Below are 18,672 nucleotides of genomic sequence, written 5' to 3' on the forward strand. Positions count from 1 at the left end.
CATATATATATATATATATATTATGTATATTATATAAAATGTAGCAGGTGTTAAAAGTCTTGCATACTGGGACACTGGCTTGTGGGAGAGGCTGGGAAACACTTTTCATTTTGGTATTCTATTATATTTAGCAGTTATCTACTTTGAGAGAACTCTCACTCGAATCGAAGAAAGTGGAAAGGAAAACGCTTTCTTTTGTTTGTGTGTTTTTGGAAGTGAAATGGTAGGGCGAAGGACGAAACATCGCCGCAAGCAATCCGATTGTCGAATCGAATATATTTCGCCTAATCTTAAGAATATTGGGATATCTTAGAATATCACTTAACGCTAGCATTAGCTTATATACACATATATATATTTATATTTATATATATTCATTTATATATATATAACTATATATATATATATATATATCATGTATCGTATGCGCTTAGTCCCTACATAGATTAACTTCTGCCAATTTGTTTATGCCTTAAGATTAATTTACTTGCTTATACACTTGAACTTCAAAATCAAATTGAAAAGGTTTTTCATAGCTTTATATTCCGTTGCAGTTGTCTTGTGCGTACAAAATCATAATTGAAATGAATACGGATTAAAGTTTACAAACAAAGGAAATCCAACCAAAAAGCATAATGAGCATTAGTATTAAATACAATATTATTTTTTTTGTTTTTTCAACATTTTTATAAATTTTTTTCGTTTTTTTTTGTGTGGGTCAACCAAAGCAAAAAAAAAAAAGAAGTAAAATGTAAGAATTAATTGTACATAGTTATATATACGATTTTATCTATATATATATATATGTATATAATTTTAAATGCCTATTTGTGTTGTCCTAAACCGCATAGAAATTTCACTGCATGTGTGTGTGAGTGTGTGTGTGGGCGAGTCTGTGTGTGTTTCTTTATGGCACCTTTAGCTATCTTTTTGTTTAGTTTTTTAGTTGTTTATACAAAAATATTTTTTGTACATTTTTTTTATGTGTGTGTGTTGAGAGTAACACGAATTGTTTTATTATTAGTTATTTTGTTCGGCTTGTATAAAATTTGCATTAATTTGTTTTTGGTTTTAGTTTTTTTTTCTCGAGAAATGTGTGTGAAACCATCGAACTGAGAAAATTGCCCTCATATGTGTGGAAGAAATGCAATTTCAAGTTGTTTGCAATTATTTCCATAGACATATAAGTATAAACATAGAGAGTGTGTGTGTGTTTGTGTGAGTGTGTGCCAGTCTGTGTCCGTGTTAACAGGTTCCTTTAGGACATGAAATAAGTACAAAAAAAAAAAAATAATGCCCAAAGGTTCGAAATAGAACAAAAGACTTCAATGGTCGCTGCTATCAGACAAACTGATAAAGGTTATAATAAGAATATTAAAAAATGAAAAGAAAAAGATGTCTGGGACTAACGTATATATAGCCCGATCTGTAGTGGTAGAACTCTCGTATTTGTTTTTGGCTATAATCTATTCAAGTTTTAGCATATAAGCAAATGAAAATTAACGTTGATAATCAACACACGATAATGATGATGATCAACATGATTCACCAGGCAATGAGTAATGGATTATTAATAATGATTAATGCTATATTCTTCTTTTTGTTGTTGTTGTTGTTGTCGTTATTTAGCTAACATCTCGAACGGATGCAACTTGGCTGACTCCAATCAAACAATTTTCATTAATCGTAATCGTAAACTTAACTTGGGCATATAAACTTCTTCCCTCTCTCTCTCTTTCTATATATACGCTATATATATATACACGCCACATATTTATATATGTATATATATATATCTACCAATTCATCATCGTTGCACTAATCTACATGTGTTTTGTGTGTGTGTTAAGTTTAGGCTAAGATAAATTAACTTTAACTGATTATACATATATATATATGTATGTAGATGTGTGAGTCTCTGTGTGTGTGTGTGTGTTTTCATTAATGTTATGCACCATTATTCCTTTGCCTATGCTTTTATTATATTATATGATAACTGGTCCAAGCCGGTCGCCCTCTAATCTCTGCTCAGTGCGACGCCAACTGCAAAGGGGTATATATTAAATAATATATATTAAATAGAAACATATCGAACAGATATTACCTTATTTATGCCTCCTTGGTTAGCTCGTAAATATCTATAGCGCTTATAGATATAACAAAAAACGGCTTTTGTTTGTATTTACACATTGGAATTTATGTACAGAAGGGGGGGTTGGGGGTGATGCACCTGAAGCGGCGGCGGCGTCACCTAGCAAAGTATTCGTGTTTTTCACATTTGTCGCAAATTCGGCGACCTGCTTTGCTTTTAAGAGTTATTCGATCTCGATTTGCGACCGCCCTGATTGGCATTCGTATTGTGATCAGTGGATGATCCATAATGTTGCGGTGGTTTCTCCTTGCTCTGCTGGCGCGAGCTGCCAGCAATCTGCGCCGCATTCGGACGCGACTCTCGCTGAGCAGCATCTGTTATAAAGTTAATATAGATTAGTTATTGTTGATAGAAATTGGATTAGCTCACGATTATACTTACCCTTCTCCTTGGCACCAGCTCCGCCTGCCTGAGTCTGCGTGCCGCCGGCAACTTTGCCCGGCTGCGCAGCTGGAACAGCTGACGAAGCTGCGGCCAGACGCTTCTCAGTCGAGACAGTCGCTGCGACTTTGTCGGTTGTGGGCGTGGCGGCGGTGTCGCCAAAGACTAGTTCCAGCTTGTGGCTGGCCGTGGGCGAGACAGCGCCGTCCTTGATGGCCTCGGCGGCGGTCTTGTGGTGTTGCGCCACCTGCGCATAGCTTAGTTTGCTGGCGGTTGTCGCGGCCGCAATATTCTCCGTTGACACTGAATTGGCGGGGGATGTGGAGGTGGCGACGCTTTTGTGTTTGTTGCTGCTGGCATCTTTGCCGGCGCCAGGGTTGAGCTCCTTTTTGGTGTGTTGCGTGCCAGTCGCAGCCGGCTTCTTGTGCTGGCCCAGACTCAGCTCGTTCAAGCCGGTGGCCAGCGTGCCGCTGCAGGCGCCAGCGCCCGAGTTCGTCGGCATATGCCCGGCCATGGGCAGTGCACCAGGCGCGGCCATGCCGCGCACATAGTCATTTGTCATCTGCTGTTGCGACGGCTGCGGCTGTTGCTGTTGGCCATAGCCCTCGACTAGGCGCTGCTGCTGCGGCTTGCCGCCTTGTATTGGATGCAGTTCATCCTCAGTCTTGTTTGATTTATCCAGCTGCTGAGCAGCAGCAGCTGCCTCTTCACCAGCAACTGTTGCTGTCGTCGTCGTCGTGTTCGCATTGTTATTGTTGTTGCTCAACTTGTTGCTGGCATTGATATTTGGTGTTAGACACTTTATCACATTGATCGGGTTATTACTAGAGCTCTGCTTAGTAAAGTTTTTAGTATTGTCAGCTGGAGCTGGAGCTACGACTACCATCGCGGGCGTGGGACTAATCGCCAGATTGCGCTGCTGCTGCTGCTGCTGATATTGTTGCTGCTGTGGCAAATGCTGCTGTTGTTGCTGGCCAGGCTGCTGTTGATGTCGGTTCTGTGCGGCGACAGCGGCGGCATCCTTGCGCGCCTTGCCTTTGCCCGTGCGTACCACATCCGCGAGTCGATTCTCGGCCCAGCCAGCTGCCGGAGCCGCCGTTGAGGAGTTGCTGGAGGAACTATGCGCATTGCTCTCGGCATGCTGATGATTGCTTGAACGCGGCTCCTCGCCGCTGCATTCGGCCGCCGACGACGACGACGCGATGACGGCGGCGCCGTGTCCCGGCTGATGATGGGCCTGACTCTGATTGGCCGTCTGCTGCTTGCTGTGGCTCGGCCCGCTCGCCGATGAGGATGAGTTGCTGCTGGAGTTATGCATGGAAGCGTTGCTGTGATGCTGATGATGATGATGTGCACCATGTGCCGGCGCCGAGGTAGCCGGCAGCGGTGGAAAGGCGGACGCCTCTAAATCAAATTGTGGCGGCTGTGCCGGAGCCGCCGGCTGCTGCTGTTGTTGCTGCTGCTGCTGCTGCAACTGTTGCTGGTGTGCATTATGGCCCTGATAGCCCATGCTGATGCCATGGTGCAGGCCGCGCTCATTGCTGCTACCGCCGCCGCCTCCTCCTCCTCCTCCTCCGCCGCCGCCTCCTGCTCCTCCTCCTCCTCCGCTGCTGCTGGCGCCAATGTTGTTGGACATGTTGCTGTTGTTGTTATTGTTGTTGCTGCTGCTGCTGCTGACACCGAGCCCGCCGCTGTTGCCCACATTGCTGCCAATGGAGTTGTGATGATGATGATGATGATAATTATGGCCCGAGCTTTGCTGTGCAGCCGGCACATGATGCTGCTGCTGTTGTTGTTGCTGCTGTTGCTGCTGCTGGGCGGGCAGCGCGCTATGGCTGTGATTATGATGATGATGATGATGTGACATGGACGCATGCTGCTGAGCATGATAGTTGGGATTATAATTGTTGCCCTTGTAATTACCGCGATGCTGCGGCGGCGCCGGCTGCGCCTCATGACTGCCATAATGACTCTCGCGATGCGACGACTGCACATTATTCGTAGACGAGGCGGACGACGAGGAGAGCAGCTGCTGCGGCGATCCGCCATAGATCTGCAATAAACAAGCAATAAGTAAATCGTCCAAGCGTAAGGAAGAGAACCTTAAATTAACCGATGCAGGGCTCCAGTTTGGTACTTACATTAACTCGACCGCCTGGCGAGTAATTGATGCCGTCTTCGTCGCGCCGGCGACGACGTGGACGTGTCTGCCAGTGCAGCGGCTGTGGTTCCTTGCCGCCGCCAATGGAAGTGGCCAGCGATGATGAGGAGCTGGCCGACATGTTGCTACGACTCGGTTGCATGCCATGCGAGCCGCCGCCGTGCTCGACAACAACAACATTATCGCCGCCGCTGGCTTCCTGCAGCTCCACGGGCTGTGCAGCATGCACCACCAGGTGATGATGCGCCTGCTGCTGCTGACCAGGCTGCGGTGCCAGCGTCAACGTTGCTGCGTGCGAGTTGGCATATGTTGAGTGCGTTGAGCTGGCGGCGCTCGAGGAAGGCAATTGATAGTGCGTCTGCTGCTGCTGCTGCGGCGGCTGCTGTGGCTGATGGTGAGCATGGCTGTTGCTGGGCAGCGTTTGCACCTGGGTGCTGTAGTGATGGTGGCTGCCATAGCTCTTGTCCAGATTCTTTTGCATGCCACCCTTCCAATTGCTCTTGAGCGCATATCGCGTGGACCCAGCCGAGTTTCCGCTCACAATTTGCTGCTGTTGCACCTGCTGCTGTTGGCTGGAGCTGGCCGTCTGCTGTTGCAGCTGCTGATGCTGTTGCACCTGCTGCTGCTGTTGTTGTTGCACCTGCTGCTGCTGCTGCTGCAGCGGCACCTGCTGTATTGGATCCACAATGGCAGCCGGCACCACGCTGATGCCACGCAGCGTCGTGGGCATGATAATGTTGCCGCTCTGGATATGCGAAGACGTCTGTTGTTGTTGTTGTTGTTGCTGTGCATTGCGCGGCGGCTTGCTGCGCAGCTCGCCGCGTGGTCCTGTGCCGGTCAGGTTATTCGGATTGCCGCGATGATTGCTATTGTAGCGACCGCCGCCACCGCCGCCGCTCTGCGGCTTATTCGTCACGATTTGTGTGGCGGGCGGCGGTGCGGTTGTGAAATTGGCAGCCACAGCCTGCGGTGCCAGACCATTTGCTGCATATAAATTGCCGCCAATCTCATAGAAATTCTGGCCATGCGCCGCCGTCGCCGCGGCCACAGTGGTCGGTTGCCACGGCATCAGGCCTGTGTAGAACGGTTGCTGCTGAAAGGGCTACAAAAATGCGAGATGTTAGACAAACTGTTAAGAAAATAGAGCCTGGCATGGGTTCAATTCGGATACTGGAGCTTCTCATTATTGAGCCAAGGATTGTTCTATTAAACAATTCTCCAAGCCAAAAGATATTCTTACAACGGAGTTGCCGCCTCCTCGAGTCAGAAACACAAGTAAAATAACTAAGCTTGAGCTTATCCGCAACTCGATTCGATGCCGGGCTCCAGTAGCAAATATTCCCATTAATACTTACGATCAGAACCTGGCCACCGTAGGGCACCGTGGCTGGGGTTAGGGCGCCATTCCCGGCATAGACGAAACGTTGTGGTGCCGCATTGTAGCTGACGGCGGCAGCAGCTGCAGCGGCGCCAGCGGCAGCGGCTGGATCATAGACTGTGGCAGTTGGCGGTGAGTTGAGACGATAGCCGTTCTTGATATTTGGTACAGCAGGTATTCTATTGATAAATGACTTGGGCTTGATGCGCGCCATTATGGGCTTGCCCTGAAACTCTTTGACCTCCTCGCGCAAATACTTGAAGGCCTTCTGCGCATCCTCGTCCGACTCGAATGTGATGTACCACGAATTGTTGGCCGCAAACTCGCAAGCAATCGGGCGCGGGCAGTTGTCGCTGCTGAATAGCGCCTGTGCGAAAAAAGAAGGCGACAGGAGTTTAGATGGCCAGCTTCATATATATTTTGATCAAGTGAAGGGGAAGCCTAAATTGCCTGCAGACAAAAGGAAGGGCCTATGTGAAGATATGTCAATAGCTACAGTTGGTATTTCCCAGCCCTGTTCCGTCCAATACTTTTTCTTCAAATTTCAGTCAATTTTTAAACCCTTTTTCGCCCGTATGAAAGTTTATTCTATACTATACATATACATAAATATCTATACATATTAACTTGAGCTGCACTTTTCAATTTATATTTCTTTGCCAAGTGTAAAGTTCTCAACTTAAGCTAACTACAGTGAAACTCTACCTTTCTAGCCCGCAGACGTTGCTGTGCTTTGATCTTTCAGTCTTAATCTTAGTCAGTCAGTTCGAACATATATTACGGACATAATCGCAAAGTAATTGCTCAGCAAAGCAAGAGTCGGCGACCGAGGCTCGATCGTGATTTTGAGAATGTATATGAGAGTCATGTTGGTTTGGCGCGTTCGTCTCTAATTGAATTTGGTTTCGGTTGCTGGGTGAGCCGCCGTTGCCGTCGCCATCGCGTTTTACCTTGACGTCATCGAGTGGCGTGTTGTCGGATATTTCGCGCAATATGATGATGCAACGTTTGTGGTTGGGGCGCACGCGCAGACCCTCGTCATCGACCTGAACGTTGGGCGATTCGCGCAGCACCTCGGTAATCAGATTGATGTCCTTGGTTAGTTTCTTAACAAGATTAAAGTTGGCCACTGTCTTTATGAGCACATATTGATCGCTGTCCATTTGGGACACCAGATAAGTATCGGTTGCCAGATTCTCTCTGCAAAAGAAGTTTCAAATTAGTTTGGGTGTGCGAGTGTGTGCGTGAGTGTGCGCCTGTTACCTGCAAAAGTAATAGTCCAGCTGCGTGGCCAGCATCTGCTTGAGCTTGTCCAGCGGCATGCCGCATTCATCGGCCGCTAGCTGCTGCTGCTGCTGCTGCTGTGCGATGAGCTCGGACTGCTGCTGCTGCTCGAGGGCAACTAAATTCGTATTGTTAACGCCAGGTACGAGCGCCTCTGTGGTATAGCAGACGAGGTTGCCATCTTGAGTCTGAGCGATGGCTCCATTCATGATGGCGTATTCGGTATTGTCAAGTGCGTTTGCCTGAATGCTTTCGCCAGTGGACGGCAGCGGCAGCGGCGGTGGCAGCGGCTGCTGAGCCGGGTGACCGTACTGCAAATGCTGTTGTGCCGGATGCGGATGCGCCTGCAGATGCAACTGGGCCGTGGCCGGCGTTACAGCCTGCACCGTTTGGATGGTCTGCGTTGATTGTTGTTGTTGTTGCTGCTGCTGCTGAGCGGCGGCTGCAGCGGCAACTGCCACAGCGTGGGCGTGCGTATGAGAGATGAGCTGCTGCTGTTGCTGCTGATGTGGATGCTGTTGTGGCTGTGGATGCTGCTGCTGTTGTTGTTGCTGCTGCTGCTGTGAATGCTGTGCGGGCTGTGCTGTTTGGGGCGCTACTGTTCCTGTTGGTGTGCCTCCTGCTGCAGCTGCTGCTGCCGTGATTATGGGTATATGAGCTGCTGTCGGTGCTGCGATCTGTGTCGGGGTGCCAAACAGGTTGGTAGCTAACATTGCCGTTTCAACAGGAACATTGGTGTAAACAGGCGGCTGAATCTTGACAGCATCTCCATTCATATAGACGTAACCTCCTGCAAAAAAAAAAACTCTTAATCAAGACGCAATAACACTGATAAACAACACAACAGCCCTCTATTACGTTCTAAGAAATTGACACAGCTCCAAATACCCTTTTTAGTCAAATATAAAAGGTAAACACGACGCACAGTGCTGCCCATTAAACTCTTTTCAAGCTAAATTTAGCTGTATGCAGAGTTCTTCTGCTGGAAACAGTTAAGCCATATATTAATTTAGCTGGATTAAGCTAGTTTGTCTATGTCAAGCAACCCTGTTTGTTTGCAGTCAGCTAATTATAGCCATTTTTATCATAGGATTTAGCTACTCTTTTGAAGCGGCAGTTGGCAACACTGGCGCTGTAATTGGAAGCAGAGGCTCCAATCGGGCACTGAAAATTCAATAGGAATTGTATTGCTGACTAGACGCATTTCTTGTGGATTTCATTTATATGCGTATGTATGTATAGGCTTAATTGCACAAACAAACAAATGAACAGTCGCCGCCAGCTAATTTGATCCTAAACATAACCACAAATGCTGGGGGGATGGGGTGGCTTGGATGTAAGGGGAGCTGCGGCTGCTACTGCAAAAACTTTGCGTTTTGGCCTCACCTTAAAGTAATGCAGCATACGCAACGTATGTATTTGTATATATGTATATGCGTTCCTATGTACTCGCCTATATGCGTATGCATCTATGTGCATACGCATGTGTAAGTGCGGGGGCATTGTTTTGCTACTGTATTGGTAAATGTATGCATGTAGTTATATATATATATATTTATTTATTTGTATGAATGTGTATGTGCCCCGCATATTTTTTTAATTTATTAATTGAGAATTGAAATTTCTACTAACCTAGGTAATATTCCATGGTAACGTATGTTGGGGAATTGTCAAGAATTCCACACACACAAGCACACACTTAAAGACACAACTTGCTTCTTCTTTTTTCTACTCCTCTTTCAAAAACGAACACCCGACAGCCCCAAAAACTTGCACACACGACTCACTCACACACGCACACAGACTTGCACTCGCTCACACTCACGCACGCACACACACACACACACACACACACACACACACACACACACACACACACACACAACACACACACAACACACGCGCGCTGCCTTGTTGCGGCTGCGGCTGCTGCTGCTGCTGCCACCCAGCTGAGACTTTTTTAGTTGGAAATTTTGATTTTCACTTTATATATTCGGATTTCATTAGACTTGAGTATGATGCGAATTACACACAAATCAGCAGTAATTTCTTCCTTCGCACTTAATATTTATTTATTTATACTGCTGCAATTGCTGTTGGAACTAGTCGCTATCACTGTCTCCTCTCATATTCTCATCTCAACTCGTGCCTCATTTTCTTCCAACTTCGACCGTTGTCGTCTAGTTTTCCGTGTATCTGGCTTCAATGACTTAATTTTTGTTCTCATTTAGTTTTCTTTTCCGTGGCTATTTTCGCTTTTCTTCTTTGCCTCCTTCCCTTGCTTTTTTTCGCACTCAAATATACGCAGAATAAAAATTGAAATTGGCCCGAGAACCGAACCAGCAATTGATTTTTTTTTTTTTTGTTGTTTTCTCACGTCTAAGTTGCAACACCGCACCAGCAAAAGTCGTTTAAACAAAATACTTGATTGTTGCAAATGTTTTAAATAATATTTATTGGTTGTTTTCGACAACGAACTCGTCACGCGAAAATTTTTTTATAAAGCCAAAAATTTGACGTCTCATCGTTATAGAAAAACTTTCGCCCGTTCCTTTTGTCAAACGTTTCGATACACCAACGGTTGCACGGTTGCATGCGGCGAAAACACACACAAAAACAACAACTGACAACTAGGAAAGCGAAGCCAAAAAAAACTGCAATACGCGCACGCTTTTTGAATATTGAATGACACTGGTCACTAGTCTTATTTAGAAATAACTATTTCGACTGCTTTCTGGTTCTGTAACAAATTGTATAGCATACGTAATTTAGCGGGTTTGTGCTGGAACGCTGGGAACGAATTTTGAGAACCTTAGAATACATTTTGCTAATTAAACAAAATGCATACGCTTGGGCGTTCAAATGTCACCAAGAATGAGTGTCACAAGTTATAATAACACACAAAAAGAACTGTACTCACCACGTAACGTATTATTTCGTTTGCCAATGGACCCCTTAGCAATTATTTTTGGTTGCAGCTCTTTTGATAGACCATCGAATTGAATTGAAAACCACTTGTTATGTGTGTTCTCTCTGGTCAGAGCACTCGCAGCGATTGCGATTGCAAAGCGAAACACCACACGTTCCGCGTGGTGCGCGTACTCGTACTTAAAGACTTTGGTTTATTTTTTGAAAAAAAAAAAACAACAACTTTAACAATATACACAATTTGTGCATGAATTAATGTAAATTAAATTGTGATTTATGAATTACAATTTTACTGCTGCCGTCAAAACTACAATGTGTGATTGTGGTGGTTGGCGATAGGCACTGATAGTTTTCGGAAACAATGATAGAAATTCGATAAGTGAAAAATCGATTTCTTGTATTTTCGATAATGAGAACCTAATAGAAAATCTGGGCTTGCACAAGAACTACACATGACTTTTGTATGATTATTACAGTCTATAAATGTGAAAACGGGCTTGTCATTTAATTGTGCGTTGTTTGTCATCTGAATTTAATGAGCTACTGTAAGTTTTGGGCTGTTAATATTTGAATTTGAATGAGAGTGTAACCCTTGTTACGAGATATCGATATATCAGACATCCAATAATATGGGTATTTAAATATAATTTTGGTTAGATATTTAAATAATTGGTATAAAATGTTTCGTTAATAGAATATAGATGAGATATGAACATAGTATTATTACAGTTGTTTATATCAAATTTAAGTAGCAGAATACCTTTCGATACTTTTCGAAATACGTCATCAACATGGCGGCTGTAAGACTGACGCCGATACAACCTTGGAACTGTTAATAGTCACTGGCCAGGCCGTGTAACTATTTAATTTCAATACAAGGATTGGTTACAAATTGAAAAACCTACAAATATATATGAATACACTCGGATACTTATTTAAAATGAACATTTAATTTTATTTAACTTGTAATATTAACATTGTTCGCAGTTAATGGTCTATTGCTTTTGTCTTTATATAAATGTTTTTATCAAGAGTTTTAGTTGATCGGAACAAAGAACTTTAGCAAGTTTGGTGTACATATAATTTATATATATATATATCTATATTTATATGTGTATGAGTGTGTAGTTATGTATGCAGTGCAAGACTTGTATGGATATCCACACCTTTGTTTCTCCCTTGGCATTAGTTTAGAAGCCGTGAACTTTCAATTGATCAGGCTTCGCTAGTCCCACCTTGGTCAACCATTGGCAGATGTTTTCACGTTGATCGCCCTGCAGTTGCAGAACTTCACCATACTCTGGATGTTCAATCACAGTCCCATTGCAAGCAAATTCCTAAAGAACAAAATCGTTTAACAAATATTCATTTGTAATTGAATTTAAAATCAATATCTGAGCATTTGGCTTGCCATGCACAAACCTTTTTACAGGAGCGGACTATTTTCTTCAAGTCATATTCTGCGGATAAGCCCTGAACAGTGGTCAATGTCTTGCGACCGTTCCTCTGTTGGATTCTTATGTGCACGAGTCCGTCTTGAATATCATCATCATTGCCCTTGATTGCATCAGCAAAGGGGTCTGAAATATAAACAAACATATATATGCATGAAAAATCTGTAATCACACCCGTGCTGCATGTCTACGTCCCATTTACATAAATATGTATGTACGTATGTTTGTAAGTTCACATTGATGACTAGACTAGCCTGTGCCAGCAGCCATTTTATGTGTACATGGTACATACATACATACATGTGTAAATTACGAGCTGCAAGTGTATTGGGTAGAAATGAAAACGTGCGCTGTCCTTACCACGAGTGTTTAAATTCTGGATGGACATACGACAATAAAAAGAAACCACAGCCTAAAACAAAAACTGTCTGAAACGTTTTAATACAATTCTTTACTTGAATTTAACTGTAATTTAACTTTTTTTTGCGAATAGAGCTTCGGAAATGTGTCTGACAAGTAGAGATGGCTTCAGGTATCGATACACCATGCATACGGCGATGGTCATTGCGGTGTATCGATATATGCTGTTTAGCAAGCCTGGGCGCTTAATCGCAGCCAAGTTCACCATGCGCTGTGTCTGCCATATTTCTTTCCTGCTTGTCTTTCAACGAGAAAAGGTAGGCATTTTGCATAATGTCTTGAATTGGTTAAGTTATAGCTTACATAGCGTAGTGAACAATACAAAAAGATGGCACTTATGCAAACTGAATCAGTTGCGCCTTGTTAAGCACAGCGGTGGCCGCCAATACGAGTTATATTGGAGGTAAAATTTTGTGTTAAACCTCACACGTGTATGGCGGCTGCTAGCGGCCCATTCTATGATGAACGATTTTGGCAGAAGAGCTCTTGAAGACTATATTCATCACCCAAGACTGAAAAAACTGTTGAGGCCTGCTTTTGGATTATTGTGACACCACGTAACTATATTTTTTACCATTTTCTCATTTCATGTGCGCCCCAATGTTGCTGCCCTGCCTTGCCTGTGTGTCTTGCTGCATTGTGGCGATAAAGGTAAGCACATGTGCAGTGAATTGGTTATAGCCAGTGTTGCAATACAGCTGTTTTATACAAAATTGGACTTGTTTTAGAAGTCAATCGTCAACATTGGATTTAGTTATTTTTTTTTTAGCAAGCTGTGTTGCCCATACACTGGTTACAGTTTCTTAAGTGATGAACGATTTAACGGAAGAGTTCTTGAAGACTATATTCATCACCCAAGACTGACTTCATAAAATAACTAGCTTTATTCTGCAATTGATATAAAACTAACCTGACTTTTTCTTCTATTTCATGTTCTCGTCATCTTTTCTGCACCATTTCCTAAACTTCCTAAAGGTAAGCACACGTGTAAAATATGAGTTCGAATGTTTCAATCTGATGAATGATTTGGCAGAAGAGTTCTTGAAGACTATATTCATCACCCAAGACTGAATATCTAGCATTCAATACACAATTATGCGACCTTTACAAATTGATACTAACCAGGATTTTATTTTTGCAGACGTACGATGGCAACCTCTTCGCACCTCAATTGGTTGATCATTCGCAACAACAACGCCTTCTTGTTGAAGAAGCGTGATGTGAAGAAACCTTTCAGCACAGTAAGTGTGTGACATTCGGTTTAAGTAAAAAGTTGCCTGCTGTTTAATGATGTTTCCAATTTATAAACTTTCACAATGATATTTGAATACAACATGATAGTAACATTAATCTGACGACACTGGCAAATATTTACTACATTTTCCAATATATCAGCATGTTTGACTAATAATCTAACCTCATCTCCAAAAGGAACCCAGCAACTTGGCCAATGTCAGCTCTTACCGCTACAGCGGCATTGTGCACAAGAAAACTCTTGGAGTTGTGCCCGCTGCCGACAAGAAGGGCTTTACTGCCGTCTTGAAGAAGGGCAAATATGGCCAGCGTCCCGCCAAGAATACAGTGCGTGTTAACTTCAAGTCTGGTCCCCGCCGTTCGCTGAAGAAGCTAAAGAACCTCTTGACGGGCACCAAGTACCGGAAGGATCTGACACAGGTATAAGCCAAAATATAATCGAATAAGGCTGATCTCTAGATTCTGATGATATGTATATTTTTACTACTACACCAAGATCGCAGAACGATCGTGTTGAATATTCTTTCTGATTTGATTTTCAAATGAAATAACGATATTTATCTCGATAGAATACTAATGAAAATCTAAATATTTGTTTACTTGCAGGTAAAGTTGCACATATATATTAAACCTGCTATTGATGAAATCTTTTCATGATGAAATCTATTTAAATACTACCAAGATCGCAGAAGTGTCGTGTTGAGCAATCTTTTCTGATTATTACTTTATATAATTATTACTTTCTTGTATTAGCTTGTAAATGAGCATATTTTAAATGTTAATTTGTCCACAGGCTGCTCTCCGTCGTGCTTCTGCCGTTCTGCGCTCCCAGAAGCCCGTTCAGGTCAAGGCTAAAAAACCCGTTCAGGTTTCGTCCAAGAAGCCCGAATAAATGTATTTGATGTGGGAAAAGTGAGGAGTTTTCTACTCGAGAATAAAAAAAAAACACGTTAAACCCTACATCAACCCATCGAAAGTGTTTTGTTTATGTGGATCCAAATAGTAAAACGACTTTAATAATTATTATTAATTAATGAATATTGACAATCGAGTCTTATGTACAATTGCTACGGCTTGCCAATTATGTTCTCAATTGTAAAGAGCGTCGTAGTCTTTGACCTGTTGCCGGCCGCCGAGTTCGACGTGGGCGTGTCATCGCCCAGCAGTTCCTGCAAGCCTTTAAATGCCTCGTCGTTCGATGGAGGTGTGAAGGCGCTCGGGGAATGTGGATCTTCACTCGGGACATGGTCTGCGGCGCTCTGATTGGTTCTGCTTGAGCACGGGCTGCGCGGAGAAATGGGCTCTTTCCGAGTTTCGTTGTTAAAGAGATTGTTGAACCCGAAAGACACCGATAGATACTGGCGATGCAGCTCCGTGATGCGATCCGAATAATTGGGTCTCAGTGCAGCCGGATTAGCCTCGCCGCAGAATATATCAAAATCAGCTAGCGAGTCGCCGGGGGATCTGATCTCGCCCATGGTGCTGCCGTCGTTGCTTGCATTGGAATCCTTCGGGAATATGCAAAACAGTTTGCTTAGAGATGAGTTTAGCCTTTTTGGAGAATTCAACACACATACCTTGCCGGCGTCCCGTTCGTAGCGGCTGGTGCTGGTGCAGTGTCTTCTCCGTGTGCGGCGCCGTCGGTAGTTGCCCTGCTCGAACATGTCCGTGGCGGAGGCATCCAGCATCCAATAGCTGCCCTTGCCGGCGCTGTCATTGTCGTCGATTGTGTTCTTATCCCGCGGCACCTTAACGAAGCAATCGTTCAGCGACAGATTGTGCCGGATGGAGTTCTGCCAGCCCTGCTTGTTCTCACGATAGTAGGGAAATCTGAGAGGTAGATTGGAAAAATTAGAACTTATTGATCGGGTTTAATCAAATGCAGTCGAAGCCATAACATCGATATAATTTAGGGAACCGGCTTCCTGCCTTGAGATTTGGTGAGTGAATCTTATCTTTATCATCTATTCAGGGTTTGGTTCAAAGATGGGCTTGCAATATATTTATTATTTTGTCTACAAATGTGACAAGGGATAGAAGGCGGCATTTCCGACCTCATAAAGTATATATATTCTTGATCAGTATAAACAGACAAGTCGATATAGCCATGTCCGCCTGTACATCCGTCCGTCTGTCTGTTCATCCGTGCGTCTGTTTCTGTACGGCTGTTTCTATGCGAATTAATCTCAGCTTTAAAGCTATCGTCATGAAACTTTGCAGAAGTCCTTCTTTCTGTGGCCCACAGTACATATGTCCGAACCGGCTGGATCCGACCACTATATCATATAGCTACCATAGGAATGATCGGCCGAAAATTAGGTTCTTGGATAAAAAACTTTTTTTATCAAGATATCTTAACCAAACTCGATCCGTCGAAAAGTAGCTTTTTGTATGGAAAACTTGTTTGTTTTTCAAGATATCTTAACCAAACTCGGCATTTATTAGTTTTACCATGCTCCTTATATACATATCAAATTCTATCAAAATCGGCCCACTATATCATATAGCTACCATAGGATCGATCCGTCGAAAAGTAGCTTTTTGTATGGAAAACTTGTTTGTTTTTCAAGATATCTTAACCAAACTCAGCATTTATTAGTTTTACCATGCTCCCTATATATATGTCAAATCCTATCAACATCGGCCCACTATATCATATAGCTACCATATGACCGATCCGTCGAAATGTAGCTTTTAGTATGGAAAACTTGTTTGTTTTTCAAGATATCTTAACCAAACTCGGCATTAACTTTTTTCCCCGTCCTTTTTAGATACGGGCGAAGTATAATGAGTATAATCGTCGGCGTGCCGAAGATAGCACTTCTTTCTCGTGAAAATTGAATGAAACTTTTCACTTTTAAATTTTGTAACTGCCCGTTCTACTGAAAATATTGCATGTTTTCAATATTTTCACAGAAAATTGCGGGCTACATTAAATTGGCATCTGCCACATCTAGTTAGATAAGTACAATAGTTGGGGGCCAAGTAATTTATGGCTTAGAGCTGGGTCTAATTGAAAGGTTTCTTATTTTGAGCCTAAATATTTTGAAAAAACAAAATAATTCGGATTTTCTTCGGTTGTTTCTGGGGCAGCTGCTTTCAGATTTGAAAATATATTGAAGCAGTTAAAAGATTTGGTTTTCAAGCAGTTTTGCAGCCTTGATTTAATATATGTGAAAGGATGTTTGGTTTATCGACCCAAACTGGAAACGCGCCAAAATAATTGGACGTCAGCGTTAATTCATAATTTTCTGACATCTCGACTTATTTATGTATAGGAAATTATATATATTTATTTTCAACAGATAATTTCCATAAATATTTTAATGGGAAGTAAAATACAAACATGTACATGCATTAATATTTTTCTGGGCTGTAAACAAACCATTCGACAAGTCTACTTAACATCTAACTACTTTTATGAGAAGGGTCTTATGAGCCTATATATATATTATTGATCTGTATAAACAGGCAAAAGGAGATTCTATCAGTTGCAGGCAATTCATGTAATTGAAGATTGGGTGCAAATTAATTATAATTTTTTTTCGCGATATATTTTGACTAAACCTTAGCATTTAGTTTACGCTCCTTATCAGAATCTGTTAACATTGGACTAACATATTATAGATATGCTCTGCATCTGAAGGAATCGGTTGAAATATAAGTTTTGTATCAATTATTAGTTATTATCCTGTTCCTCAAGAAATCTTTTCTAAACTACGAACTTAACTAATCTTTCAACATATTTGCAAGCTCTTTAAAAAGGACTTTTATGTGATCTGGTTTTTTTTTACCTCGGTAATTGGGAATCTGGAATATTGTTACTTTAAAGTAAACGCTTACATAATTAAATTCGATCAACAAATACGAACATATTATATATATGAGTAGGATCTGTTGTACTCGATCGATAAATTTGTTTTTGAATTTAATTTTATCCTGTTTCTCAAGAAATCTTTTCCTAAACTCAGCAATTACGAGCTTAACTAATCTACCAACATATCTAAAAGGAACGTCTATATGATCCGGCTTTCCTTACTAAGATAATTGAGGATGTGGAATATTTATGCTTTCGGGGAACTTACTTATCCATGATAAACTTGTAGATGCCGCTGAGTGTCAATCTCTGGTTGGGGGCGCTGCTGATGGCCATCGCGATCAGCGCAATATATGAAAAGGGCGGTTTCTCGGGTCGATGATTGCTGTGCAAAAATGAGATGGGCAGCGTCCAGATATTGTTGTGCAGCGCCAGAATGTTGTCCATGCCCTGGTAGTAGAACGCGGCCGGAAAGCCGTTGCAGGCCAAGCCATCTCCGACGGTAACGCCTGCCAAGGGATTCGTGCCTCGTAGATACTCGGGACAGGCCAACAAAGTGTTGACCAGTTGTTCATTATCCTGAAGGGCTGAGGCGTTTGTATAGCACGCAGAGGGTAGCATATTAATTGTCTCTTATTATATTTAAAGCGCCTTTTAAGCACTTTTTAGTGAGACACCTTTTTCTTAGTTTCCCAGAGACACCTTTTGTTTTTGTTTTTTTTATTGAAAAACTTTGCACTTAATCACAGTTATTTAAAAGTATTGTCAGCAGTTTCTTAAAAATATTTTTCAATATTTTCCAATCCGAGCGATCCGTGCGCATTGAAGTCCGATCGACAATTAAATGGTTTTGTGGGAGGGCAGAGCACTTGCAAGTAAAATCCAAGTATTTTGTGGCGAGAGCGCATCAGAGACTATAAATACACACACACGCACACACACACAGGCACACACATGGGAGAGTATGTAAATATATAGATCAGCAGAGAGCATCTTCATTAAGCTAGGATTTTTTTCTGATGGAATTTAGTATTTTCTTTTGATCCTTTCCATCCAAAATTTGATCTATTTTTGAACTGATCTGCCTCTCAAGATCCTCTCGCTATATATATATATATATGAGATAAATGCAGACACCTCATTGGTGCATTCAGTTCAAAGCAGGGGCGTCTCTCTCTCTCTCTCTCACACACACACACACACACACACTACACTCACATATGCCCAGCACATTGCGATGAGATCTTTGCCTCTGACTTTTCTTTTTGTGGGCGGAGCCTTCTTGCCGTGTGGGTGTATTCAAAGTATTCGAAATTGTTTTATATACAAAAATTGATGTGAAAATGCTCGACAAATGAAAAGTGAGCAAAATTCAATGGGAAAAAGCGGCTGTATTGAACGTAAAACAAAGTAATTTTTGTAAATTAAATAACTTTGTTGTTT

The 18,672-nt window shown here is 42.6% G+C and overlaps 4 protein-coding genes and 3 non-coding genes across 7 annotated transcripts; 4 read left to right on the plus strand and 3 right to left on the minus strand.

Annotated features, from left to right (window-relative positions):
* Positions 1-1,036: 1,036 nt before the first annotated feature.
* On the minus strand, positions 1,037-9,182 carry LOC115766961 (la-related protein Larp4B). The gene is made up of 9 exons (XM_030711049.1): positions 8,989-9,182; positions 7,336-8,146; positions 7,023-7,272; positions 6,050-6,439; positions 4,675-5,796; positions 4,205-4,586; positions 2,534-4,132; positions 2,105-2,466; positions 1,037-2,043 (listed from the first exon to the last, which is right to left on the minus strand). The coding sequence occupies exons 1-8, from the start codon at positions 9,002-9,004 to the stop codon at positions 2,309-2,311; spliced, it is 4,728 nt and encodes a 1,575-aa protein (XP_030566909.1). The 5' UTR covers positions 9,005-9,182; the 3' UTR covers positions 1,037-2,043; positions 2,105-2,308.
* Positions 9,183-11,247: 2,065 nt separating this feature from the next.
* On the minus strand, positions 11,248-12,254 carry LOC115766959 (eukaryotic translation initiation factor eIF1). Its single transcript, XM_030711047.1, has 3 exons — positions 12,099-12,254; positions 11,707-11,864; positions 11,248-11,621 (listed from the first exon to the last, which is right to left on the minus strand). The coding sequence occupies exons 1-3, from the start codon at positions 12,124-12,126 to the stop codon at positions 11,475-11,477; spliced, it is 333 nt and encodes a 110-aa protein (XP_030566907.1). The 5' UTR covers positions 12,127-12,254; the 3' UTR covers positions 11,248-11,474.
* A 352-nt stretch (positions 12,255-12,606) lies between these two features.
* Positions 12,607-12,684, plus strand: LOC115766992. The gene has a single exon (XR_004018348.1). It is a non-coding gene; the product is annotated as a small nucleolar RNA CD11 (small nucleolar RNA).
* A 271-nt stretch (positions 12,685-12,955) lies between these two features.
* LOC115766991 lies at positions 12,956-13,029 on the plus strand. The gene has a single exon (XR_004018347.1). It is a non-coding gene; the product is annotated as a small nucleolar RNA CD11 (small nucleolar RNA).
* Positions 13,030-13,162: 133 nt separating this feature from the next.
* Positions 13,163-13,237, plus strand: LOC115766990. Its single transcript, XR_004018346.1, has one exon. It is a non-coding gene; the product is annotated as a small nucleolar RNA CD11 (small nucleolar RNA).
* Positions 13,238-13,280: 43 nt separating this feature from the next.
* On the plus strand, positions 13,281-14,358 carry LOC115766960 (60S ribosomal protein L28). Its single transcript, XM_030711048.1, has 3 exons — positions 13,281-13,399; positions 13,590-13,832; positions 14,206-14,358. Exons 1-3 carry the CDS (start codon positions 13,307-13,309, stop codon positions 14,302-14,304), a joined length of 435 nt encoding a protein of 144 aa, XP_030566908.1. The 5' UTR covers positions 13,281-13,306; the 3' UTR covers positions 14,305-14,358.
* A 121-nt stretch (positions 14,359-14,479) lies between these two features.
* LOC115766983 (fork head domain-containing protein FD2) lies at positions 14,480-17,850 on the minus strand. Its single transcript, XM_030711081.1, has 3 exons — positions 17,498-17,850; positions 14,990-15,242; positions 14,480-14,920 (listed from the first exon to the last, which is right to left on the minus strand). Exons 1-3 carry the CDS (start codon positions 17,848-17,850, stop codon positions 14,480-14,482), a joined length of 1,047 nt encoding a protein of 348 aa, XP_030566941.1.
* Between the last annotated feature and the right edge of the window lie 822 nt (positions 17,851-18,672).

Source organism: Drosophila novamexicana, unplaced genomic scaffold, assembly GCF_003285875.2.
Source record: "Drosophila novamexicana strain 15010-1031.04,08,12 unplaced genomic scaffold, DnovRS2.1 tig00001292-arrow-arrow-pilon, whole genome shotgun sequence".
Classification (NCBI taxonomy): Eukaryota; Metazoa; Arthropoda; class Insecta; order Diptera; family Drosophilidae; genus Drosophila; species Drosophila novamexicana.